Source organism: Plodia interpunctella, chromosome Z (genome assembly GCF_027563975.2).
Source record: "Plodia interpunctella isolate USDA-ARS_2022_Savannah chromosome Z, ilPloInte3.2, whole genome shotgun sequence".
In the NCBI taxonomy this organism is placed as follows: Eukaryota; Metazoa; Arthropoda; class Insecta; order Lepidoptera; family Pyralidae; genus Plodia; species Plodia interpunctella.
In genome coordinates, this window is record NC_071324.2 from 5,719,050 (window position 1) to 5,743,825 (window position 24,776).

General features: G+C 35.1%; 1 protein-coding gene and 1 pseudogene across 2 annotated transcripts in view; both read right to left on the reverse strand.

Annotated features, from left to right (window-relative positions):
• Positions 1 to 1,820: 1,820 nt before the first annotated feature.
• The window catches only part of LOC128683075 (uncharacterized protein), a 41,578-nt gene continuing 18,622 nt past the window's right edge, over positions 1,821 to 24,776 (reverse strand). For both annotated transcript variants that reach the window (XM_053768298.2, XM_053768295.2), the window contains 9 exons: positions 24,473 to 24,543; positions 11,249 to 11,388; positions 10,826 to 10,951; positions 8,289 to 8,546; positions 7,751 to 7,872; positions 7,181 to 7,313; positions 6,757 to 6,860; positions 4,501 to 4,771; positions 1,821 to 4,302 (listed from right to left, as the gene is read on the reverse strand). In XM_053768298.2, coding sequence (XP_053624273.1) covers positions 4,159 to 4,302; positions 4,501 to 4,771; positions 6,757 to 6,860; positions 7,181 to 7,313; positions 7,751 to 7,872; positions 8,289 to 8,546; positions 10,826 to 10,951; positions 11,249 to 11,388; positions 24,473 to 24,543 — 1,369 coding nt within the window. In that variant the 3' untranslated portion in view covers positions 1,821 to 4,158. The remainder of the gene's footprint in view (positions 4,303 to 4,500; positions 4,772 to 6,756; positions 6,861 to 7,180; positions 7,314 to 7,750; positions 7,873 to 8,288; positions 8,547 to 10,825; positions 10,952 to 11,248; positions 11,389 to 24,472; positions 24,544 to 24,776) is intronic.
• On the reverse strand, positions 20,179 to 22,026 carry LOC135310049 (uncharacterized; annotated as a pseudogene).

Below are 24,776 nucleotides of genomic sequence, written 5' to 3' on the forward strand. Positions count from 1 at the left end.
TGTGATAAAATCTAAAATCGTATAACGCTTGGTTCGTACGCGCCATCTAACGTTGAGTAGCTACACCCCATCACCTATTTGAGTCGCAAGCACAGTTCTAGAAAAAACGAATGAGCGTATGTGAATCTCGACCTAATAATTACTGAATAGGGTGTAATATTATGGACATATTATTTAGTGACCTCTATCATCGAATAGAATTCCGACATCTAAGTGTTATGGCTAACTTCGACTTTATAGTATATGGACAATATGGTTGGTATTTCTTTATTTGTAATAGTCGTTGACTTCACCGAATTGTGCCCGTTCTCATTGGATAATTTTGTGATTAACAGTGTGTGTAAATGTGTGAGTTTGGCGACAGCCGTTCTCATATGAATTATCAATGCTATGATATTTCCACCTGTGTTCATTTTTCCGAGACGCGGCACGAGCGGGATGGAGAAAAAACGCAGTACAGAAGAACAAGAACGACGACAGTTTTCGAGCAGTATTTTTTCCATGTATGCTGTATAGCAGGCAGACACTCCTTCGACCTCACTCCCTATAGGATAAAGATACACCCCCATACAAATACTAAATGTTGACGGAATCCGTCAGGCTATATGACTATATTAGGTTGGTATATCTAGCACTGGGTTTTCTAAATCTTAGTGATATAGATAGGAACCGTGGGTGTGCCTTACTCCAGCTAGAAAGTATTTTCTACAGAAATGTGAATAGAACCTATAATTTGTGCCTAATCAGCAATGTATGTGCCCGGCATAAAACGTTTGTGCCCGTAATAGTTTTTTTAAATGGAAAAAACGATTTCTGCTGGAGTAACGTTGTTCCAGCAAGAATTTTTTAAACTAGGTAATAATCACATAGATAGACAATGTTCATGGTCAGGAAGCTTATATGTGTGTAAGTGTCGCGAAAATATTATTTGTGCGTGTTCAGTTTATGGAAATACTGAGATTTTTGCTGGAGTAACGTTTTTCAAAATCGTGTTTCTCTTAAACCATTACAGGTACGCATGTAGACTCAATATACACGAGTAGCTTCTTGATTAGTGCTCATGGCACATATAATTAGATTTATGAAAATACTTATAACTTACGAGTGATCGCACTTTTTTGAAAAACAAAAATAATCGATTCTTCTTTATGCCTTATATATATCCATAAAGTTTCAAAATAATTATAGTACTAAAAGTCTAAACGGCGCTATTATTAGTTTGACGTCAACATACAAGAAATCGGGTCAAACCATAACGTGCTGGTGAGAACCATAAGTTAGTGCCTATAATCAAATAAGTCAGTGAAAATTATCAGCTTAAAATGTTTCGTATGTAAGAAGATAATAATAGAAAACAAATAATGTTTCATGCAAATAACTGCTGGTTTTCCGACCAAATTGGAATGGCTACGAAAAAGCGGCGGTTTCATATACAGCGATGACCTTCTTTATTGAACGTCCTCAACCGTTAGTCGCGTTCAAAGATTTTTTGGCAATTGTTTTTTTCATCCGACATATTTATTGGCTATACATATAATGACTCAATTTACACTAGAACAACATTATTCCAGCAGATATAGTTTATTCCATTAAAAAAAAATACAGCAGGCACAAATGATTTATGCCGGGCACATACATAGCTGATTAGGCACTAATTATAGGTTCTATTCATATTTCTGTAGGAGATAGTTTCTAGCTGGAGTAACGCACAAATGGGATTAGGAAATAGTACTCCGTCGGAGTACCTAATATTTTCTAATAGGATATAAATGGTCTGTGGGTATATATGGTTTACATGGAATGTAAATAAAACATCAATCTGACATTGAAACCTTTATTTTCAGAAAAACTACAAGGAAATAAAAAAGAACAACAAAATAAACTTTAGATTCTCAACTAACAACATTTACCAAACATTTTCAGAAAAACTACAAGTAAATAAAAAAGAATAACAAAATAAACTTTAACAACAATTACCAATGCCAAATCAAAATTAAAATGTGTAGGGAATTAATAATTGGAGGGAAATAATTAATAAATGCTAATTCACGACAGTTAACAGCATAACCTACACATTGTTTTAATATTTAAGTCACTAAATAGGTCCTTGGCATTTGTGCAAAGACGAGTGAATAATTTTTTAAATATAACAAAATAAAAAAAAAACAACATAAAAATTAAAAATAAAATAATAAAATAATAATCTAATTTTTTTTATGTAACAATCACAGATACAACACTTACAAGAATTGCATTAGGTACCATAACATCAAATATTAATTAGTGGTATGACTATTTCTAATTTGATGCACATCAAGTGACTGATGATTCCGGATCTGACCCAAGGCTTATCCACTTATCCACTCGAATCGCATGTGAGGGTGGACAGTTAAGCCGAGGGGTGCAATGGGGTTCATGAAATAATTGTACGCTATTTTGCGTTTAAACATTTGTAACATTAAGCAAAATGAGTAACATGCAAATATAGAATTACATATTAATTTAATTCGATATATAAACTCGATTTTCCGAAACGGATATAATGGGACGCAAATTACATCTAACATTCTAAGTAGAGTATGCATGATCAACTTTCGAAAGATGTTTTAAGGAAACTATTCAATACTTAAGTAGGATGGAGCATAGAAAATACATTCGTCGTTCGTGCTTGGTATACTTAGTATTATGATAAATCACAGCGAGACTTTATACACTAAAATAGTAAATAGACTTATGATTATATCCATGTAGGTAGGTCTTATATCTATATAGGTTTTATATTTACATAAGTTTTATTAGACGAAACTCAAGATCAAGTTAAGTGCTATAAAGCCAAGACGTATTCTCTGATTATAAAAGAAACGTCTACTGCAACCATTTTTCAAAATTTCAAATCTCGTAAAATAAAAACCCGAAATTAATGAGATCAAATTCCGCTTTCTAAAGAATATTTAGAATGACATTACTAAAGTTATGGTCACACTAAATATTCTCTTGATTACTGTTAATAGCTTAATTACTTGATTATCTTAATATAATCAGATTTATAAGGGTTACTGACTTTATCAAAATGTTGACTATATATCTATAATTTAAAGACAGATTATCTTAATACAATCAGATATATGTGGGTTATCCTAAAATGTAGACTATATATCTATAAAAGAAAGACAAACCACAAATTGTATCTTAGTCCTATTTGTTTCAGTTCAGAGATTAAATTAGATGATAAGTTCCATTCCATTGATAGTACAACACGTTCTGGTAATAGTAAGGTAAACCACATGCCACTGCTTCTATCTTCAATAACTAAAATTAAATGCAAGTATACTATTATCATATATACTAAATTGAAACTTAATAGTACGGTATATAAGACAGTCTCAATAGGTATGTCCTTTCAAGATCAAAATAATTGACAATCAGTATTATAGAAAGGGAGTAGAATGGATATGTCTTTAAAACACTTCGACTTAACTACTACAACAACATTTATTTTCATTGTCTTAAATTATTATAGCACTATCTCATGCGCGAATCAAAAAAGAACACACGACCTAATGAACATGATACACTTATTTTAAATTGAATATAGAAGTGGAGATAATCCACAAAATGGCTCTAAATACGTCCGCGAATGCACTACTGCCCATAACAGTTCTAACACATTAACTACTTTTGTATCTCCTTGAGCGTCCGTGAACGGGAAAATACTGCATACAATTTAATTGCACCTATTACGAGAAAATGGAGGGTCGACTTACAAATATATCAGTGTGCTCTATATATAGAGCTATTTTTTTAAATATAAACATTGACATTTATCAAAAGAGAAGGATGTGTGCAAAAAACCTGAATACTATGTAGATTTTGGCACACTTACCCTTTCTAAACAGACATATAAGAGTTTATTATGTTAATAGGTGTAAACGTGCACATTTGACGAAAGTTTACAATCACATATAACCCTGTTTATTAGATGGATAATTATATTTAGAGTAATACAAAAGGTAGAGAATATGAGAAATACACGTGGTTGTTGACTTGGTAAGCAACAACGGTGCAATAGTAGTATTGGCCGTAGGTGAAAAAGTGCATTCGGCGTCGGCGTGGCATGCCGGTTGTGGCGGGTGCGGCGGGTGCGGGGGGTGTGAGTGATCACAAGGGCCGCTGGTCCCACCACTCCTTGAGAGTCAACTCGTACTCGACCAGACTGAAGCGAGTCTGAGCCAGGCAGCTGTCCAACGTTCGCAGGACGGCGCGCATGCGCTTCAGCAAACAGTCGGTGGACAGCATCAGGACCTGAGCAAAATGTGATTGTTAAGTAATTGTTAATTCGACTGCGAAAAAGAATAAGATAAAATAAGAAAAAAGTTTAAATATTTTTACATTTAATGACAGTCATTAATTTATTATTGTAGGTGATTAATATATTTTATACAGCGTTTCAGAGGGAGCCGAAAATCGTGACACAAAATGATAAATTAGCTAAAAGTTTACCCGGATCTCCATAGACAGAGGGAGAGTGGAGATAATCCACCAGAGCCAAACGGGGCCATCAGAGGTCCTCCACCAATCGCCCTGAATGTCAATGTAGGGCATGGCACCGAAACGGCGTTGGATCTTCTCTCGCGTTTGGATGCTGAAGCAGTTGAGCCACAGGGCGACCTTGAACGAGATATGACGCGCCAACACGCGGAGCCCTTCCACAATGTCGTTGCTTACGATCGGAATATCAGTGATTGGGCTCACGCGGGCTACGTCGCACCATCTATAATAACAAACGTTATTCCTTATACTCTACTCTAAGAATGCACGCATTCTTAGAGTAATTTACTTGATATTAGCAGAAGTATTTCTATCAAATATCTGCTAATATCAAGTAAATACGAGGGCTGCTATTTATGTATCCGGAACTGGCCAATAATTCTAGAATATTTAAAAAGTAATTACAACATTTGAAAATAGAACTCTTCGGCTAGAGAATAAATATTTTTCATGTCCCTGTCATTTGTTTTTTTCAATTGGCGCCAATTTTGAAAATAGCTTGTCTTCATTGCCATGGATTTAACTCGTGAACATTTTCACGCGATGATTTATTATGATTTTCGGCGTGGATTAACTCAAAAATAGTGCATCGAACAACTCATTTTAACTTTTGGAGATGAAGCACCATCGAAAACCACTGTGTATTATTGGTTTAAGGAATTTCAACGTGGACGGTCTATGCTCACGGATGAAATTAAGGAGGGTCGTCCTAAATCGGTAGTGGTACAACAAAATATTGATGCTGTGCGACAATTAGTAATGCAAGATCGTCATGTTACATACCGCGAGATAGAGGCGTCTCTGGGCATTAGTATGACGAGTATACACGCGATATTACACGAACATTTAATTGTTAAAAAAATTTGTTCGCGTTGGATTCCGCACAACTTGAGCGTAGATCAAAAACAGGCTCGTGTCGACTGGTGTAAGAAAATGATAAAAAATACAACCGTGGCACGTCAAAAGCTGTTTATAATATCTACACAGGTGACGAAACCTGGATCTATGCTTATGACCCTGAAACTAAACAGCAGTCAACGGTGTGGGTCTTTCAAGATGAACCGAATCCAACAAAAGTTGTTCGTGCGAGAAGCACTTTAAAGCAAATGGTCGCTTGTTTTTTTGGTATCAACGGACATGTAGCTACAGTGCCACTAGAGAATAGTAGGACGGTTAATTCTGAATGGTACACCACCATTTGTTTGCCAGAAGTCTTTGAAAAAATACGAAAGAACAACCCACAACGCAGAATCATACTTCATCACGACAATGCTAGCTGCCACAAGTCGGCTGAAACAAATAATTTTTTGGAGGGTCAAAAGATTGAATTGGCGGGTCATCCGCCGTACAGCCCCGACCTGGCACCCAATGATTTTTATTTATTTCCAAACATTAAAAATAAATTACGTGGTCAACGTTTTTCGAGCCGCGAAGAGGCCGTTGATGCGTTCAAAACACACGTTTTGGACATACCTCAATCAGAATGGAAAAAGTGCTTTGAAAATTGGTTTCATCGTATGCAGAAGTGCATAGATCATCGCGGAGAATACTTCGAGAAACAATAAAACCATATGTAATAATATATGTTTGTTTAATTTTGTTATTCCGGATACATAAATAGCAGCCCTCGTATTACATGTTGTGTTCAGAGTGCGTAGTGTTAACTTTCAATTTGAATTCGATCGCAACCCATTAATCGTTGCGTCAAAAATTTTTGATGGTTGGCTGCGCTTGTGCCCATGTCATAACTCGAATATCGAGCCTCGATTACACCGGAAACTATAATTTGCATGAATTATATATAACTTAATTCCACCCATGCGTAAATCCTTGATTAGGATCAGAAAACAACAAATAAAACCTATATTACTTGTGTGATCTACCACTGGTACTTAAGTGCGAAAATATGGTTCAATCGTTAATAGCTATATAAACTTCCACACAGATGGGCATAGGCCTTCCTTATGGATGGTAAGTATAAGCTAACCACGCGGTCGCATTGCGGATTGGCGGGTTTTGAAGACTGCATATATAACCGGGACCAACGGTTTAACACGCCTTCCGAACTTGCTTACGAAGCTCGGGCGAGCTCAATGTAATACATTGATGACCTAACTGACACTATTCCAGACTGAGGGCATTAACTACTGCGTCACTGAGCTCCTGGAAATATGTTTATTGGAGAAATATTAGGAGAATATTTCGTACCCATCATAAGTGTCGCGCGCGATGACCTTGAAGCGGGAGATGCCAATAGTAGATATGACGGCGCACCCGTCTGGCAGCAGAATGCAGTTGTGTACTTCCAATATCTGTTAATAAATATATTCAAAAGTTAACGTATATTTTAAGCTAAAGTATGTTTCACTTTAGAAATATTTTTGTTGTAAATATTGTAATTAATAATAAAAATAGGGTAATAAATAGGGTATTTGCCTGTGTATAAAATCAATCAAATGTCAATTTTATTTTATTGATACCAACACTTGTGACGTTACTTGTGCCTAATTCCGTACAAGCCCTATACATATATGCATATACATATATTTAGTTTTAGACACATGGACAAATTCCTATTATGTAATAAAAAAGTATAAACAAATATTAATAATTAACAAATAATTATAGTTACAGTGCCAAAGTCGGAAACTTCGCCGCTTTCTCTCTCCTGAGCCACGAGCCCGAACCTGCGGCAGTCGCTCTCCATGATGCGGCGCACCATGTAGCGGTAACGCGGCTCAAACAGGTACAGGGGACACGGCACACTGGGGAAACACATTTCACTGTCACTAATGTTAACAAAAACTATGACTGCTTCATCTATGTATAAAATTCTCGTGTCATAAGTATGTATGTATGTATGTCTATACAGTGACACGCGCCCTAAGCAATCGACATGTGTACTTCCGCGTTTAAAAGCAACGTAGTAAGTCAAGATGTACAAAGCAATTCGAAGACCTGTTAATAAACAATCGTCCCTATTGCCATGGCCGTCCCTGTGGATGAATAAGGAAAATGGGCCTGGATTGGTTGGTTTTAACAACCGTAAACAACCGGCACCGTGCGTAAAGTGGCTTGCGAAGTACGGAGGAGATGATACAATTTTGATCACCTATAACAATAACGACCATAGCGAAAGTAACTTAACAACGTGCTATCGAATTCCTTGAAAGTAAATATTAGTAGGAGGCTATAGACAAACCCCGGGAAGGTAATAGGGCCCGAGCAGGTCAGTATGGGCAGGAGGTTGGGGTCGCGAGGTTCGGGCGGCTTGATCGCGCCGATTCCCTCGAGCGCCGCGCGCACAATTTCTGTGACGCACACCTGCAAACATTTCACCATTTATCACTGATCACGGCTATTTTCTCAAACGACTTCAAAACTAGTTAAAAATATATATTTCAGAATTTCGCTTGCATTTGATATATCATACAATTGGCTAGTTCAGCCAGCTCTAAAAAATCACCCTGTTACCTTCTCTATAGTATTTTGTTTATAAATGATATACCTAAGGATTGTAATTTGTTTTTGTGTTAATAAAATAAAAATGTAATAATAATATAAATAATAAAATAAAATATAAAAGTAAATGCTTGGTCTCCTAACTCTAGAAAGCATCTTACTCTGTAAATAGATTATTGGGAATGGCCTCCAGATAATTGGTGGCTATATGCCGCCATCTGAACCACGGGTAAACACGAGTTATGATATCGGAGACCGATAGGTAAGTTCTAACTTACCTCCTGGAGGTTGAAATTGATCATGACTTGCATGCAAAGCGCGCAGGTGCTCCTGTAATCTAGGGAGCGCTCCAGACACTGGCGGCAGAAGGTGTGGCCACAAGGGGTGGTCACCGGGTCGTTGAGGGTGTCGCAGCAAAACACGCACTCCAAGTCGCCAGGGCTCAGCCACTTGGTTGTCCCTTGTGCGCTGATCGCATCGCACAGCTGTTTCTCCACCTCTGATATGTCTCCCTCCTTAGACAACTCGGATATGGCCTGTTAATGTATAATTACGTAGTATATATAAGTAATCCAAGTCTCTGAAGTGATTTTTGAAGATGTCCAACAGGTTGATGTCACACAATATTCGAAACAGTTGGTCCGTTTAGTAGGTTTCATTATGATAAAGTGATATCGAATGTAGAACTTCAATTTCGCAAAACATCATCGTGAAAAATGTTGTGTGCATTTTTTATTACATTTATTATTAAATATTTTAAATAAACTCCGTTTGGTGCATATCAGATAACATAGACACCGCACTGGTAGTTGATCAAATTAACTCGTCCGCCACCACCCCAGACTTACTCCAATGGTAATTATAATCTATTAAGTCCACATCTAACTGGGAGTAGGTATATTACCCGAATATTGAAATTGAAAAGCATGTTTTTGTAGATGCACTCTTAACGTATAAACTAATGAAAGAAAGTAAATATTTATTTAGTGTTTACTTAATAGTTTAAAGCTAAAAGAATTAGTTTTGTACAAATTCTAAATGAATATTTATACTACCTTTTATTATAAATCATTTCGATAATTACAATATTGAATAACAAGGCCATTTATAAATGATGTTGAAAATATACGACTCAAGAATAAATAGGAAACAGCATATAGAATACCTTTGTAAAAGACTGAGTAGGTCATCATTTGCTTTGTATAAACTGTCAACAGAAATAAACGTTAATGCTTTACTTGCAGCTTATTGGCCTAGTGAATCTGTACCGAGATACGGAATATTTTTTGGAGTAATTCAACTTATACGATGTACTGTTAAAAAGCGCTGTATTCGAACAATGTTTGGTTTAAAGCGTCACCTGTCAGTCGTATTTTAAAGATAATAATATTTTAACACATCGTCTCTTTATATAAATTACAGTATTTTTGTATGTATTGGTAAAAATAATAAATAATACATTAATTCGGTTTTGAAAACTACATCCCTATAGGGGCGAAACAGGGGTTGCAAGTTATTAAGTGTATTAAAATTCGTATTTTTTAAGTGAGACACATGAATTTTTTTATTTAAATTTGTAATAGATAAAATAATAATGCATTAATCAGATTTTGAAAATTGTATCTCTGAGGGAATGATGTAGGGGTGGAAATTTATGCGAAACTTACTTATATTTGAAGAGGTCCAAGAAATGTTCGACACGCGTTACGGGAAGCGGGAGTGGGACACGTAGCGGGGAACGACATGGGACAATTTTCAGGAAACGGGAAGCAACAAGAATGGTGTGCATGTGAATATAATAAAGGTATGTCAGGTATTCGAGCTGTATACTACTCGATATAAGCTATTTTGTGACTAATTCGCAAAGGTACAATCAAACTGGCATCCCTTTGAGGTATTGCCTTTGACAATGCCGCCCTCGGGTAAGTCGAATAGACTAGTGCAGATAATAAACTTATTGAATTACAATTATATTATTATTTTTACATTTAATTGTTATTTTTATTATAATAATTCATTAGTGACCTTAAAATTTTATTTGTAAAACATGTACGTGATTTGTGATCTTCAAGTGTCTGAAATGTCGATGAATGAAGGAATGAGTCATGGGAATCGAGCGTGGCATCCAATGGTCAATCTGGTGGTGGCATCGTGGGCAGACAATTATGTCTCACATCGATATATATATTTACGTGTAATGTGCCTGTGAAGGTCTAATCAATACCTTTACATTTAAAAAAAATTAGGTGATAGAGTCATAGTAACAGAGAAAGAATTTGAAAAAAAAACTCTGTACACGCTAATTTTCGAAACTACTGGACGGATTTGAATGAAACTTTTATGTTATAGAGATATTAAGCCTGGGCATAATATAGGGTATAAATGATTTTGAAAACTGGAACACTAGATGGAGAACAATGATGGTACAGCTAAACTTTAGGAAATCGCCTTAAACAAAAGTTGATGATCTGGAACACCTGATGCAGACTCGTTATGGTCCAGCGAAACTATAGGAAATATGGAAATGACGCCTTAACAAAAGTTGTTCAGCCTGATGGAAATGCTAAAAAACGCCTGTTGATGTATACAAATCGAATAATATTGTCTCCTTACCAAAAATTGTTCGGCCACGCGAACGAAGTCGCAGGCATCAGCTAGTTTCTGAATAAATGATTTGAATTATGAAGGTAACGGTTAAGATAAATTGCAAGACATGGTGTTATTAAACATGAAAATGTTACAAGTTATTATGGGTACACATAGTCAGAAAAACTTCTGAATAATGGTTTAAGATATTCGAATGATATACCCATACCTCTACGAGCATTTTCCGGGCGGTGAGAGCATTGGCGCCGGTGGAGATGGCCAGGCGGGCCAAGTGAGGAGCCGCTTCCATGAATTTGCCTTCACGGGTGAGAAGGCTCGCGTAATCTAAGCGGTCCTGTCATCAAAGCATTCAGTTTATTATCATCATTTCATCTTCTTTCCGCTGACTGAGAATAAGCCTCTGTATAAGTTCGCCATCCAGGTATCCGCGTACTTACTGCGACTTACCCGACCAAATTTTTCATCATACATAGTAAAAATGTTGTGTGTACTAGTAGACCAGCCTACTGGTAATTGAGGGACTCGATCACCTATATGAGGTGTAATCGATGTAAACCTTATCCAATGAAACTTATATTGTTTTACCTTTTCGTACTCATGTCAGACTACAAAATAGTTAGTCTTCACTTACTTGAGGCGTAATCGGCATTCGGAACAGTTCCTTGTCCTTCATTTCATTCTGTTCTGGACCACCTGCCGCTTCCTCTCCATTCCCGTCATCACCACGGGAAATTCCGTCATCAGCAGAGGGACCAGCCTCTTGTTCGCGTTCTTTAAGAAAAAAAATTGCAATTTATCTATATAGGTTGTAATATAGTTATTACGTCAAATTGTTTCTAACCAGTTTATTGTAAGTCCATAGTAGGCATTATAGAACAAATTATAATTATTATATGAAAACGTACTTGTTGCTAGCAAATTTTAATTACACTAACTAGTTTTTCGCCGCGAACGTCGACCTCGCGAATATATACAAGAAAAATAGTCACAGCTATCCATCAATACAAAATTAGGTTGAAGCAAAATTTGATAGTGCGACATAACACTGTAATGTCCGTTACAGTGTTTAGCCATGTCCTAAATATACACTTTACGTTATTTTTTATTTTAACAATACAAGTTATAAGCCGTATCTTCTTATTTTATTTACAATTTTTATTAAAATTGACTCGGCTAAATACATAAAAGACACATATAACTACATTAACTTCTAGATGCAATAAAATATACATTCAATCACCTCGCGAATATATACAAGAAAAATAGTCACAGCTATCCATCAATACAAAATTAGGTTGAAGCAAAATTTGATAGTGCGACATAACACTGTAATGTCCGTTACAGTGTTTAGCCATGTCCTAAATATACACTTTACGTTATTTTTTATTTTAACAATACAAGTTATAAGCCGTATCTTCTTATTTTATTTACAATTTTTATTAAAATTGACTCGGCTAAATACATAAAAGACACATATAACTACATTAACTTCTAGATGCAATAAAATATACATTCAATCAAATATCTCAAAACATCTTTTTCGAAGTTAGTATTTTGGCTTCACACGCCTGCGCTTGCCTTGTTCAACAATATACTCGTATAGGTATCTACCTACATAAAATAATTAAACAAAATTATTTATGAGATTATAATAATTTTTATGAGATTTGACAAAATTGTGAATATTTTGAAAACGATTTAGCCGATTTTGGTGCTCTAAGAACTTATTCTATTGACAGAAAGGTATATAACCTTTTAAATTTAAAAAGTTATCGCGTTACAAACATACATATTTACATACATAAAAAAATGTATTTTTGCCTCAAGTAGAATGTTATACCTCGCTCGCTTCGCTCGCTCGGTCAATTATGTAAGCGTTGATGAAACCTGGAGCAAATTGGTTGAATGTCACATGAGCTTCGACCTTGTAATGAAAGTACTCGAAAGTATTATGTGATCACGTTTACTTCAAGGTTTCATTATAAAATATTACGTAACAAAGTTTATATTGCCGCGACGTAAAATAGTAATTAAAACGTTAAAAGTTTATTACAATGCAATAACAATGTAAACTATTTATACTGTACTTATAACACTTAAAAATGCAGTTTTCAATGATACGACCTTGGATCTAGAGCAGCGTTGACAGACGTCCCGATTATGACGGGACGTCACAACTCCAGAATTTACTGTCCATGGAATTTATAGCTCAGTCCCGCTTTTTTGGATTTTCAGTATCAACGCAAAAGTAACCTAAAATGTTTGTTTTGCTCAAAAAATCAAGTAATTTAAATTTTCAATACAATTTAACTGTTATGTTAGATTAAAAATATGAAAAACTTTAAAAATTTTTAAACTTTCTGCGATTTTTTTTCTTATTACATCCTTAAGGTGTAAAATCCCGCTTTGCCTAAAAAATTTGGCAACACTGATCTAGAGGATCATAAGATTACATCACAAAAATTACAAAAATAAAAACAAATTGGAACAAGAATTATTTTACGAAACCTAGTTATATTTCGAGTAAATAGTTCCTTTGGTACAGACACATTGATGTCGCACGCATTTGGTTTTGAATTGTTAGTAAATCCATTTACTAACAATTCAAAACCAAACATATCAAGTTTATTCCCAATTATCCGGGTGGAGACCCTGACATAAACAGACGTTTCGCCAAACAGCAGCCGCAAGCAACGCGACGCTAGGACACCCGCAAATGTCAGTCAGTCATATCATGGAACCTTATTCCTAGGAAATGAAATTCAAAAGTATTGCAAAACTTTTGGACTTGCAGCCGACCGTACAGACGACGAATCTTTCTTTGTTATTTAAATAACAATTCGTATATATACTAATTACAACACATTAATTATATTTATAATACATACTTTCTTATCGAGTGTGTTATTGATAACCCAGGTGTTATATTTTATTCAAGTTACCTAAATGCATATGACATGACTTTTACACCTACCCACCACCATCTAGTGTGCAGGTTTCCTCACGATGTTTTCCTTCACCATACAAATACATCTAGTATTGTGTACTAATAGGTACTAATAACTAATAGCTATTATGATAAATACATATGGGTGAACCCGATACAACTTGTAAGCAATAAATTCAAATATGTACAACACAGTTGCATAATTTTATAAAGTACAAAACATTATTTACGTCCGATATATTTGTGACGTCTCATCGCGTCGTCATGGCCAGCTAGTCAACTAAACAGAGACGATCATACGTCTGTGACATTTTGTACGCTCTTCTACATAATGCCGTTGTTATATAACCTAGAATGGAGTCAGAGTTTAACAATCATTACGTAACTGCACCGGCGATAAGAATGCAGCGGTTTTGTGACAATATCAATCTGTGTTCGTGATAACACGTGTTTTAGTTTTATGAATAAGTACACGTGTTTGTGCAACATTAGTTGCATATTATAGCACCGAGCAATTATTTATTTATGTGCTATAATATATATATATATATATAAATATGTGCGCCACACATGAAATATATTATATATTAGTCAAAGGTATCCCTAAGATAATATGATTCCCTTCCCGTATCAAAGGAAACTCACGTGGTTAATGGACTGTGCAGGCTGTAAATTCGACCTACCGACAAAGACTTGTATTACAGGCAAATTGAGATACGGTATTGAGTTTGGCTCAGCAAATTGTAACTAAATACAGGTCTATTAGTTTTCATTCAATACTGATACTGGGTATGGAAATACAAAATGATTAATCAATTTTATAGCATATGAAGGTGTATTTTTATAGCAAAATGTGGTGTTCAGTTCGTTTTTTAATAAGTAATTCGTTGCCCACATTATATAATTCTTGATTGTAAGTTTGAATAAAATAATGCATGCTACTGCAATTCATCATTGCCATTAAAAAATAATTAAAATTGTCAATTGTCCGCCGCTCCTCGTGCCTTGCACGCTTTCTTGGGTATTTACGTTTCAAGTTCGCTATCGGCTCAGTTGACAACGACCTACCTAGCCTCATGAATAGGTCAGCAACTATAGCTAAAATAAAATGATGTTACATCTAAACCTTTACATATAATACTAAGAAATGTAACATGTTAGTCAATTTAATAACTAGTTCTCATTATAAATATTATGTAAAGTTACACGCAACTTCAAAATTGATAACAATTCAACATATGCACATGTTTACTGTATTATTTAAAATTTAAATATGAAGCGATGGCTATGAGCGTGCAATGTATTTTCACAAACTTTCCTGCATTTTATAGCCTGTTAAAATTTCGATATGCGTATATTTGTCCCTTGTTTTCGTTTCTCCACTGAAATGTTTTACTCGACCAACTTCATTTATTGTACAATAGCTGAAAATATAACTGTTTTCATTTGATTTCAAATTGTTCGTTGTTTGTTCGGGCCAAATCTCGTAAGCTTTACAAACTATTAGACCAACTTTCACATGTGCAATTCTGTGTATCGTAGGATCTTGGATTAAAATAAGACCTTGTACCAACGTTGTAACTGAAACGATAAAAAATACGAGCGCGATTGGGAGGCTGGCCACAGGCGAATATGTACAATTTCATATTTTCTTATGGCGTCGCATCGCGTCGATGTTTCTCAATGTACGCGACATCGAGTCTTAAGTCTGAAGCCCGCTTTGTAAGTAAGTATAGGATAAATACCATTTTGCTGGCATCATATTGCTCAACTTGTCTGCCTAAACTTGGCGTTCCAAATCACTCGTTTTATTAGCAATTGCAGTTATTTAATCAGGCAGCGGCACTTTAGCTGGCATGTCACAGGAAATTAACGACTTAAAAGTATAGTGGAGAACTATAATTTACTGAATCAAAACATCGCAGTATGTTTTTACTCGAATTTCTCTATTCCATCCTACTTGGCCTATACTTAATTAGGTTAGACAGAATATAGATAAACGCGAAAATAAGTTTGTTTATTACCTCTTAAATTGGAATATATGTAGTTTAAAATATAAGGAAGGACATAGAGTATGGGACGAAGCGTAGGGTTTTCATCCCGAAAAAATACTTAGCTGTTCTCATGGGAAATTTACGGGCAAAGCTGCCGGTTAGTGCTAGTAAAATTTAAAATTTGAAAGTTTAAATTTCATTATTAAATATCGAATGATGAACCAAACACGAATATAACGTAATTTTAATAAATTCTGCTTAATTTTTAATTTTCATTAAATAAAGTAAATTGGAATGCTTTGGTCTGAAATGGTGACGTCAAGTTTAAATAAATTTGTTGGTTATGCACATTCCATAGAAATTCCTATTATTGACAGGGTTATTATTCTTCATTTCTTGTTATTGACGACCGCATGAATTTGAATTTAAAGAGAACAATATAAATAAAAGTAATTAAAAAATTACCCGATTTATTTTATAGATTATCCTATTGTCTCATTGTATTATTTTCACATACTAATGTAATGCACTGCTACTTAACGGAACATAAAACTCTTAAATTCAATTAGTACACCAGACATTAAACATGCTTTTGCTTAGCCCGTAGGGTCACCACCTTTTTATCTGAAAAACAGTATTATTTCAAAGTAGCGCTAAAATAGTATTTGAGGGGAATCCAAGAAATATAATAAGAAAAGAAGTACATAATTTATTTTGTGTAAATGTGATCCGTGGTTAGTTAATCAGGGCGCATCTTTACATTAGGTACACAATATATGCAGTTTTATTTTTATGTAATGTAAATTTATAATCGAACAAGTACCTACTTACAACTTGTCGTGTAAAGTGTGCAATTACAATATAAAACTAAAATATTAATTGCTTAAATATTAGGTAAAACATAGTATATTTTTACTATGTATGTTTTCTGTATATAGTAGAATTGGCTAAATTTTAGGTAATTAAAATATATATTACAGAAATATATATTTCTGGAATTTAACATTATGGTCCGGAAGGTAATAATATAGCCCCTAAAATACTATATTATACTATTACGCTAGGATAGATTATATATTGTTTAATACAGATGGCACTAACGCATAAAAATTACCTGTCCCGGTCTTCGTCGGGCATAATACTGCCTAATAAATACAGTGATAGAAAATGTTACGCGGGTACAATATCTGTGTCTAGCAACTTGGTAAAACAAAAACTGCTCCGTACGCCTGTTTGCCATGGACAGAGAAAGATTTTACTTTACGATCATTAAAACAGCATAAAATAGAAAAAAAAAAGAAAACGGGGACTAGTAAAAGACTTTTCTAATTTGTTTATCTATTCTCTATTTAACTGGATACAAAATAATTCGATATTGTGATTCCAATTAAAGTAGTAGTAAGTTTTAACGCAAATTCTAAGTTGAACTAAACTTAATTTTTAACCATAAGTTTAACTATAAACTTGTGGGTGTGTATGTGCATAATAGTATTATACATAGTTGTATGATTTTCTAGAGCACGTAGCTAGAAGAGTTGGTCTAGAAATTTCAGGAATTGAAGTTCAAAAGCTTCGTACTGAAAGCAGACGCTTTTAAAAACTTCGCAGTCCCTTTTAATTTACTGTAATACCAAGAAGCTCTTTTACAGTTTCCCCGATGCCCTTCAATATAGTGATATTGACGAGCATCGGGGAAACTGTGAAGCGAAGTGCCGCAGCTCAGTACTTTAAACGAAAATTAAAAATTTCTTTTCAATATAAGATTCTTCATGTTTTAAACCAATATCAATCGGAGGTATTCAATAGGGTTTGCAAGAGTAAGTATAAAATAAAATGAGTGGATGCAATGACATTATTAAATACGATAATTAAATGTTATTTTACTTTGTTCTACGAGGTAATTCCCGGTAGGTCAACGACTCAACGATTATTGTTCTGACAGTACAAACTGACTTCGAACGGACGTAAGTCCGTTTATACTAGACTAGCTTTTGCCCGCGGCTTCTCGTAACTAACTTCAACGGTATAGAATTTTTATATATAAGTTTTTCACCCCTTTCACCCCCTTCGGGGTAGAATTTTCAAAAATCCTCTCTTAGTGCTAACCTACACTCCGCAGGGAACTACATGCCAACTTTCAGCTTCCTATGCCCAATATTTTCGGCTGCACGTAGTCTGTTAGTCAGTCAGTCAGTCAGTCAGTCAGTTGTTGAAATTTTTTAGTGTCCATGACAATGTATGACAAGCAAAACCTTGTGACGGATGCACCAAGGATCTTTCAACGGTTGAACTATTCAACGATTTTCAACATGGACGTGACTTTAAGTCATACATTGAATTCAACAAGATTTTTTTAAAAACTATTAAAAGCTTGTGTCAAAAATTACTTTTTTGTAAAAATAATATTTATGTTTGTTTGTGTGATTGAAATAATTTTATTGCATATTAAATACAAAACATATACACAAGAAACAGAAAAAGCAATGGGCAAAAAAACATCCATTAATTGATGACTAAAACTAGATTTCCGCAGAAAATATCTAATTTTTATTTCGTTTTTGCATCAAGGATTTTACATGAAAGTAAAAAAGAGAAAGTAATTTTTAATCTTTGTTTTTTTTCTGTTAGTAATGAATAAACTCAGGCCAAATTTGGTGTTTAAAGGAAACACCAATTAAGGAAATGTGATTTACAGAGACTCGAATCATATCATACTTAAACACTTTTACGTATATAAGATATTGAGCGAGGGCATACCAAAACGGTGAACGGGGCGGAATTTTTAAAGATCAGCATTTCATTAGCAAAGATCTAATTTTTTATAATAACCAGAACATGTGACGAGAAACGGAAGCCGGTACGGGCCGCTTGTAAATCTATATAATTTAGTGGACTAAATAGTGGCATTTTTAAAGAAGAGTGACTGCTTTTACTTAGTGTGACTTGCACAGTGCAATGTCGACCTATATATCGAATAATAACGTAACCTGCGACCTCCGTTCTCCATCGTAACGCTAACGCCGACAATATGCTTATATAACAGCATTGTAACAGACAAATAGCCGATTTACATAATAGCTCAGTTCTCGATTACTTACGCAGACGACGAAAATCCGACAACTTATTGTCTTGACGACGTTGGTACAATAATTTTTATCGGTACACTTCTAGCAAACTTGCGCGTTGAACTTGATATTTTTGATAATATGCCCGGTGCTCATCAAAAAACGGCTGGATATTTCCGAGAATATTTTTATGGTATGAAAATGTGTTCGCACGGCAAAGAAAGGGCAAAGACAGGACAAAGGGGGTAGTAACAAGGGTAGTAAGTAAGCAGTAACAAGATTTTTATAATATGTGTCTCTTAAAAACATTTTATAATGAACTTGTAAACTAGCGTCTACATATAGCTGATAAAGGCAATGGATCGTGTATCAGCATACATATAGCATACATATTATCTAATAGACGTGGCGGTTTTGACATGCATTTAAAGTTAATAATAGATATACACGTATAATTAGAGGGAAAACAAAATTTTATAGCTTAGTTAAATTGATTTTTATATATGTAAAATTTAACATTTTGAAGGTCCTTTTATTAATAAATACACCAGTGAAAAAATACAGTGATAATGCTTTCCAAGATGTGACAAAAATAAAATCACACATTTTTGGATTCGTCCAAACAATCCATATTAAATGACATGTAGATGTGACATCATAACTTGGTTAATGTTCGCAAAGAAAGCTATGTGTGTTCTACAGATTTATGGTGATGACTTCTAATGATGATATATCGCGCACGTTTTATATGATCAAACGAACTTCTAGAATGAAGTTCAATTATTATTATTAGAGTAAGCTTCATTTGAAGATATAAGAACAGAAAAGTTATTTAATCGATATTTGATTCGATTATATGATATCACGCTCGGCGCCATCATTCTTTTTAGAGAATTTAACGAAACTTTCATAGGGTTTTGGGAGGGTGTATCCTTATATTTTCGAATGAAGCTTACTCATATAATAATGATCGAACTTCATTCTAGAAGTTTGATCATATATTATATTTCGTAGCTTCATTCTTCAGATATGAGTACACAATGTAGATGTTTAGAGAATGAAATTTCGTATTCTTCATAGTCGACGTATTCCTCATGACTGAGGGTCGTGGTCATTACATGGAATGAAACACACGTTTCAACTTTCTTGGCATTATTAATGGAGTGGTTTGCCATTGCCTTCTCCATTTCACACACAAGTTAACAAGTGTGCAGGTTTCCTCACGATGTTTTTCCTTCATCGGAAGCAAGTTCGATGAAAACTACTATACATGAACCAGATTGGTATACAAACTCATGTGGCACGAGTAGGATTCATACCTGGGACCTTTCGATCCATAGCCGGCGTTTTTAACCATTACACCACCTACGCTTCGAAGTTTTGTATGGGTAATGTATAATAATTTTCATTTTTTTTTTAATATACTATTTAACAAAAATAACTTTTATTTTCGTCTAAAATAATCCAATCATTTAATCAATATCAGAGTCAAATGGGCCGTTAATAAAATCTTGCGAAAGTCTCCGAAGATTTAAGCCAGCCTGAGGCTCTGCGTATTGCGTCAAGAGACGCACCGGCTGCATGCGCGGCCGACGTGGCCGCGTGCTGTGCGCGCTGAACATTGACGTCCATGCCGCTCACGTACAACGTCTGTTTAATCCATCTGCTGATAGATTGAGCAGACGCTGTCCTGGAGTTTATCCTTTCTTTACGGTAGTGTTATTTCTAAATATTCTATTAAAATGGTGGCTGGACAAATCCTTGTTTTGTTCAAAAAACAAAACTAGCTGGTCCCGGACAGGTGCTGAAGTTTTTAGTAATTGGAGATAATAATTTTCACTCCACTAGTACTCGACATAACATTTATTTTTATGAGTGACAAAGTCTGTACCCTTTGTGCAGTACAAAGAGCTAATAAGATCGCAAATTTCTTAGTGATATGTTCAAACTTTTGTTGGGGTACCATTTAGAAATAAAGTTTATAACAATTTGGGGGTCCCAAGTCGCAGAATATTTGGGGGTAAATGGTCTTAATCTATAAGCCCCTTTAAAAAGTGTTTTGATGCGGCCGTCTTCACCTATTTCTCTTCGTAACAGAAAGGTGAGTGCGGAGGATGTGTGCTTAAGGAACCATATGCAGTTCCATTTTCAAACTGGTTAGTTAGAAAAATAAGTACTTGTGACGTCGAGGCTTCGAGAAAGTGAACATTATTGTCTTTACAAAATTTCCATCATAACTTAAACATAACGTTATTTTGTCTATGCTTGGGCTGTCCTTTGGATTGATGACGAGGTCTACATCATTCCTGCTCTTCCCCCCCTTGTTTGACAACCACTGGCGGGTTGGGGCTGTCCAGTATCCCTCATAGCGGTTTCTAGTTGTCGGTTGAGAAGTAGAGGATGTTTTTTGTTGTGGAGCAGGTTTTTGTATTTGTAAGCCTTGTTTCTCAATTGTCTTAATAGCTTTGATTTTGTCTGATAATTTAGACCCAAAAAGTGACTCATCTCTTTCTACATCTTCTACAACATGAAGGAATGCCTTATCTTAGGCACGCGTTATAGCCTTCATTCGAGTTTGTGTTTCAACGAAATGGAGATCAGATAAAATGCGACAGCCATCTGACAGCATTTTAATGAATTTTACTTTTGTGTCTTTGTCTTCTACACTCGTAACAAGTATTGTTAGTGCTCTGTTTATGGCCGAAATTCCAAGGCCCAGTTGTTGATGAGCAGTTTCAAACTTCTTGTCACGGGTCCTCACGGTTTCGGAAATCGCGGCCGAAATCTCAGGGTTGAGGGTAGGAGTCCTAAGAAGTTTACTATTTTCTGGAATATTATGTTCCTTAAGGAGGGATTTTTTATTTTCCTTTGAACGACCCCCACATAATAGCGGTAGCCAACGATCGGCGAGATTTTGATGGTATTTTTGTCCATACGTCGGTTTTTTCATCAGCTGGGTCTCCTAGTGCCGTTATAAAATCGGAGTCGATTTCGGGTGCATCCTCTATGGCCGCTGTCACCTCAGTAGGGGGCGTTTCGTTGACTCTCAGACAACCTATAGGCTGAAAACCTATGTGTACACCATCCCTACATACGACCTCTAGGGTAATATCTACAGGCACTTAATATTTTTGTAAAAACAAAAAATTGGCGAGTTATAATATACTCGGATTCGGAAGAAGAAAATGGTACTTACCATTTCTTCTTCCGAATCCGAGTACATTATAACTCGACGACGAGAAGGGCCAACCTTATCTTCTTTTAAACGTCTGAATTTCTCTTCATATTGATGTATTTTTTCACTGTTTTTTCTTTTCGACATTTTTGCGAAACAAAGAAAAAAGTATGACACGTGCTAACGTTACCTCGCACAGAAAATAATGATGGCGCCGAGCGCGATATGTGCGAGTGAGCTTGTATGGTATCGATTAAATCGAATCAAATATCGATTAAATAACTCTACAAACGTGCAATAAGTTACCTTAGGCCTCTGACCATACGGTCAGAGGCCTACATTGCGTACTTATGAATTAAGCTACGAAATTTTAAATATATGTCATATAATGGCGAAAACGAAAAAACTATTTTATCAATTTATGCTTCACTAGAAAAGGTTTTTAAAGAACTGTAGTTTTCAGTAATACAAAATGTAGTCACAATTTGCGAAATAGTGGCAACTGTTTTTCGTACACTAGCGCCGCCGTTTTGTTAGCGTTGTTACAATATTTTAGTTTATTTTATGATGGTTGCGTTTGTTTTTATAACTACATACTTTTGACAATGATGGACGTTCACGCTGACAAATAAAATCGTTTGGGAGAATAAAATCTTGAAAGTTTTAGTTTTAGGGTACTTCCCCTACAAGTGAAGTGGGATTGCTTTTTTTACTACTTTCCTATAGCTTGGAGTGTTGTTGTATAGGCCTTTCAAAATATTCGCATGGAAGTCCTTTTTGGATTTATTAAGATGTTCGTAAATTATTAAGCTATAATGTGCCAATTTTCGTTAGAGTCAAGTGTCCAACCTGCTACAACAATAAATACCAACGAAAAGGTTGTTGTTAGGAATTCAAACGTATAATTAGAAGAAAAACTAACACTTCATAAGGTTCTGAGCAATAGTCGATCAACTGTATTCCAATATAAAACTTCGAACAACTGGTGGCATGGTACGAAACTCGGTCAGTGAATCTGACTGGCACACGTTTGGTTGTGGTGGTAAACTACGGAACCCTACACTGAGCATTACCCGGCATACACTTAGCCGGTTATTTAGGGGAAGTAATGTTTAAGCCATCACGCATACGGAGTTTAAAGAGTTAAAAAGTTATATTCGTTGATAAGATTTTTGTTTTTAATACACATATGTATGTACAATACAGAAAAAGCAGCAGTTTATGCATAAATATGTAAAAAAAAATACAGTTATATTACGAAAATACTGTTATACTATTTAAAATAAAAATCCTTACCACTTTATAGCAAGAAACACGAGAATTTCTGAGCATAACAACAAAGGGTTAAGAAGAAATCGGCCGAGGAGTAGTGAATAGCTTTTCTTCATTAAGTACTTAGGAAAAGAAAAAGTCTCCTCATAATCAGAATTCGTGGTAGCTACATCAGTCTTCTAAAAGTCATTGCTTCGGGTATGGCGTGTAGAAATTACTTTATCTTTTGCTAAATACATATATTACGTAGAATAATTTATACTAACACAATAGATCTACATTACCTGAATAAATGGAAATTGAAATAACAATATTAAGGTGACGGCGACGGTCCGGTGCTACTCGAGTCAAGGTTTTATGAAATCTATACGATAAATGATTGATAGATACATTCGCTTACATTGCGAGGATGTTGACTAGGAAGATACTTGCTATATAAGAAATTGTATAAGAAATGCTTATTATCAACCCAGTTCTAGGAATCGGCCCAAATTGAGGTTTGAGGTCCAAATAAAATAGTCTTTTATGTCAATTGCGAAGTGCATCAAGTGCATATTCAAATCTATTATCGTTGTCACTTGGAATGGCTAAATTCTTGACTTATTCATCATCATCAATAACGACATTTTCGATTTACACCAAATTCTGATTTTGGCGAAAATTATCCATTTTATCTATATAATAGGTACTTTATTTGATTAGGTACTATCAAAGTACCTCTCTCACGCTCATAAGGGATCAAGCAATGCCGCCGTGTTCGGACGGGCGTAATTTTGAAATCGCATTAGAATTTCGCGTTTTGGCTAATTTCAATTTTTTATGCCTTCTATACACTATCGCCGAACTCACAGATTCCCACGCGAATGTACGAATATTGCGTTGTTTGTATTAGAGCTTTTATTTTCCGGTATGAAAAGTCAGGAATGTATGGCTAATCCGCCTAAGTTCGCCGAACTATTTCCCGATAATACATTGCCGGTATTACGTTAGTCCGAACACGGCCTAAAACAGAGGACTGATAGGGTTTTCGGAACGTGAAATTACTGAAATATTACGCATTTACGCAAGCAAAAGGTTTTTTCTATTAATAACTTATAATAAAATAGCTTCATAAATTCTTAATAATATTCGCTTAAATATGCATATATATATAATCAATATATAAAAAATCGCAGTTGCACGAATTTAGGGATGTTACGGAAGTATGAACAAACGTACAAGCATTTTGTTTTTTTTTTTAAATTTACATTTTCAATTTTACAAGTTTCAAAAATAACTTCAATATTAGTTTGAAACATCAAGGAAGATAAGAAGCATAACACCGCAAGCGTTTTAAAAATGTGTCATTTGACGCGTTATGGAACATCCGCAACACCCCTATTATATACAATAATAAACCTACCTATAACGGACGGAGTGGACGCGGCACCACCCCGGGCGCCGGCCTCATCTTCAGAAGTCAACATCCACTGCCTGTAGAAACGTTATTAAAGTTAATGATATGTATAAACAACTAAACAATTGCAATGCCCATGGCAACATGTTACAACTATGTTATCAGCTTAATTTGTCACGTGGAGAATATTTCAAGTTCATACAGTTGACAATGGCAGATTATAATATAATGATCTCCGAGAGTTCCATGTATAACACATCGAATAACTCTCGGAGATTATTATATTACAAGTATAAACATTAAATACTCT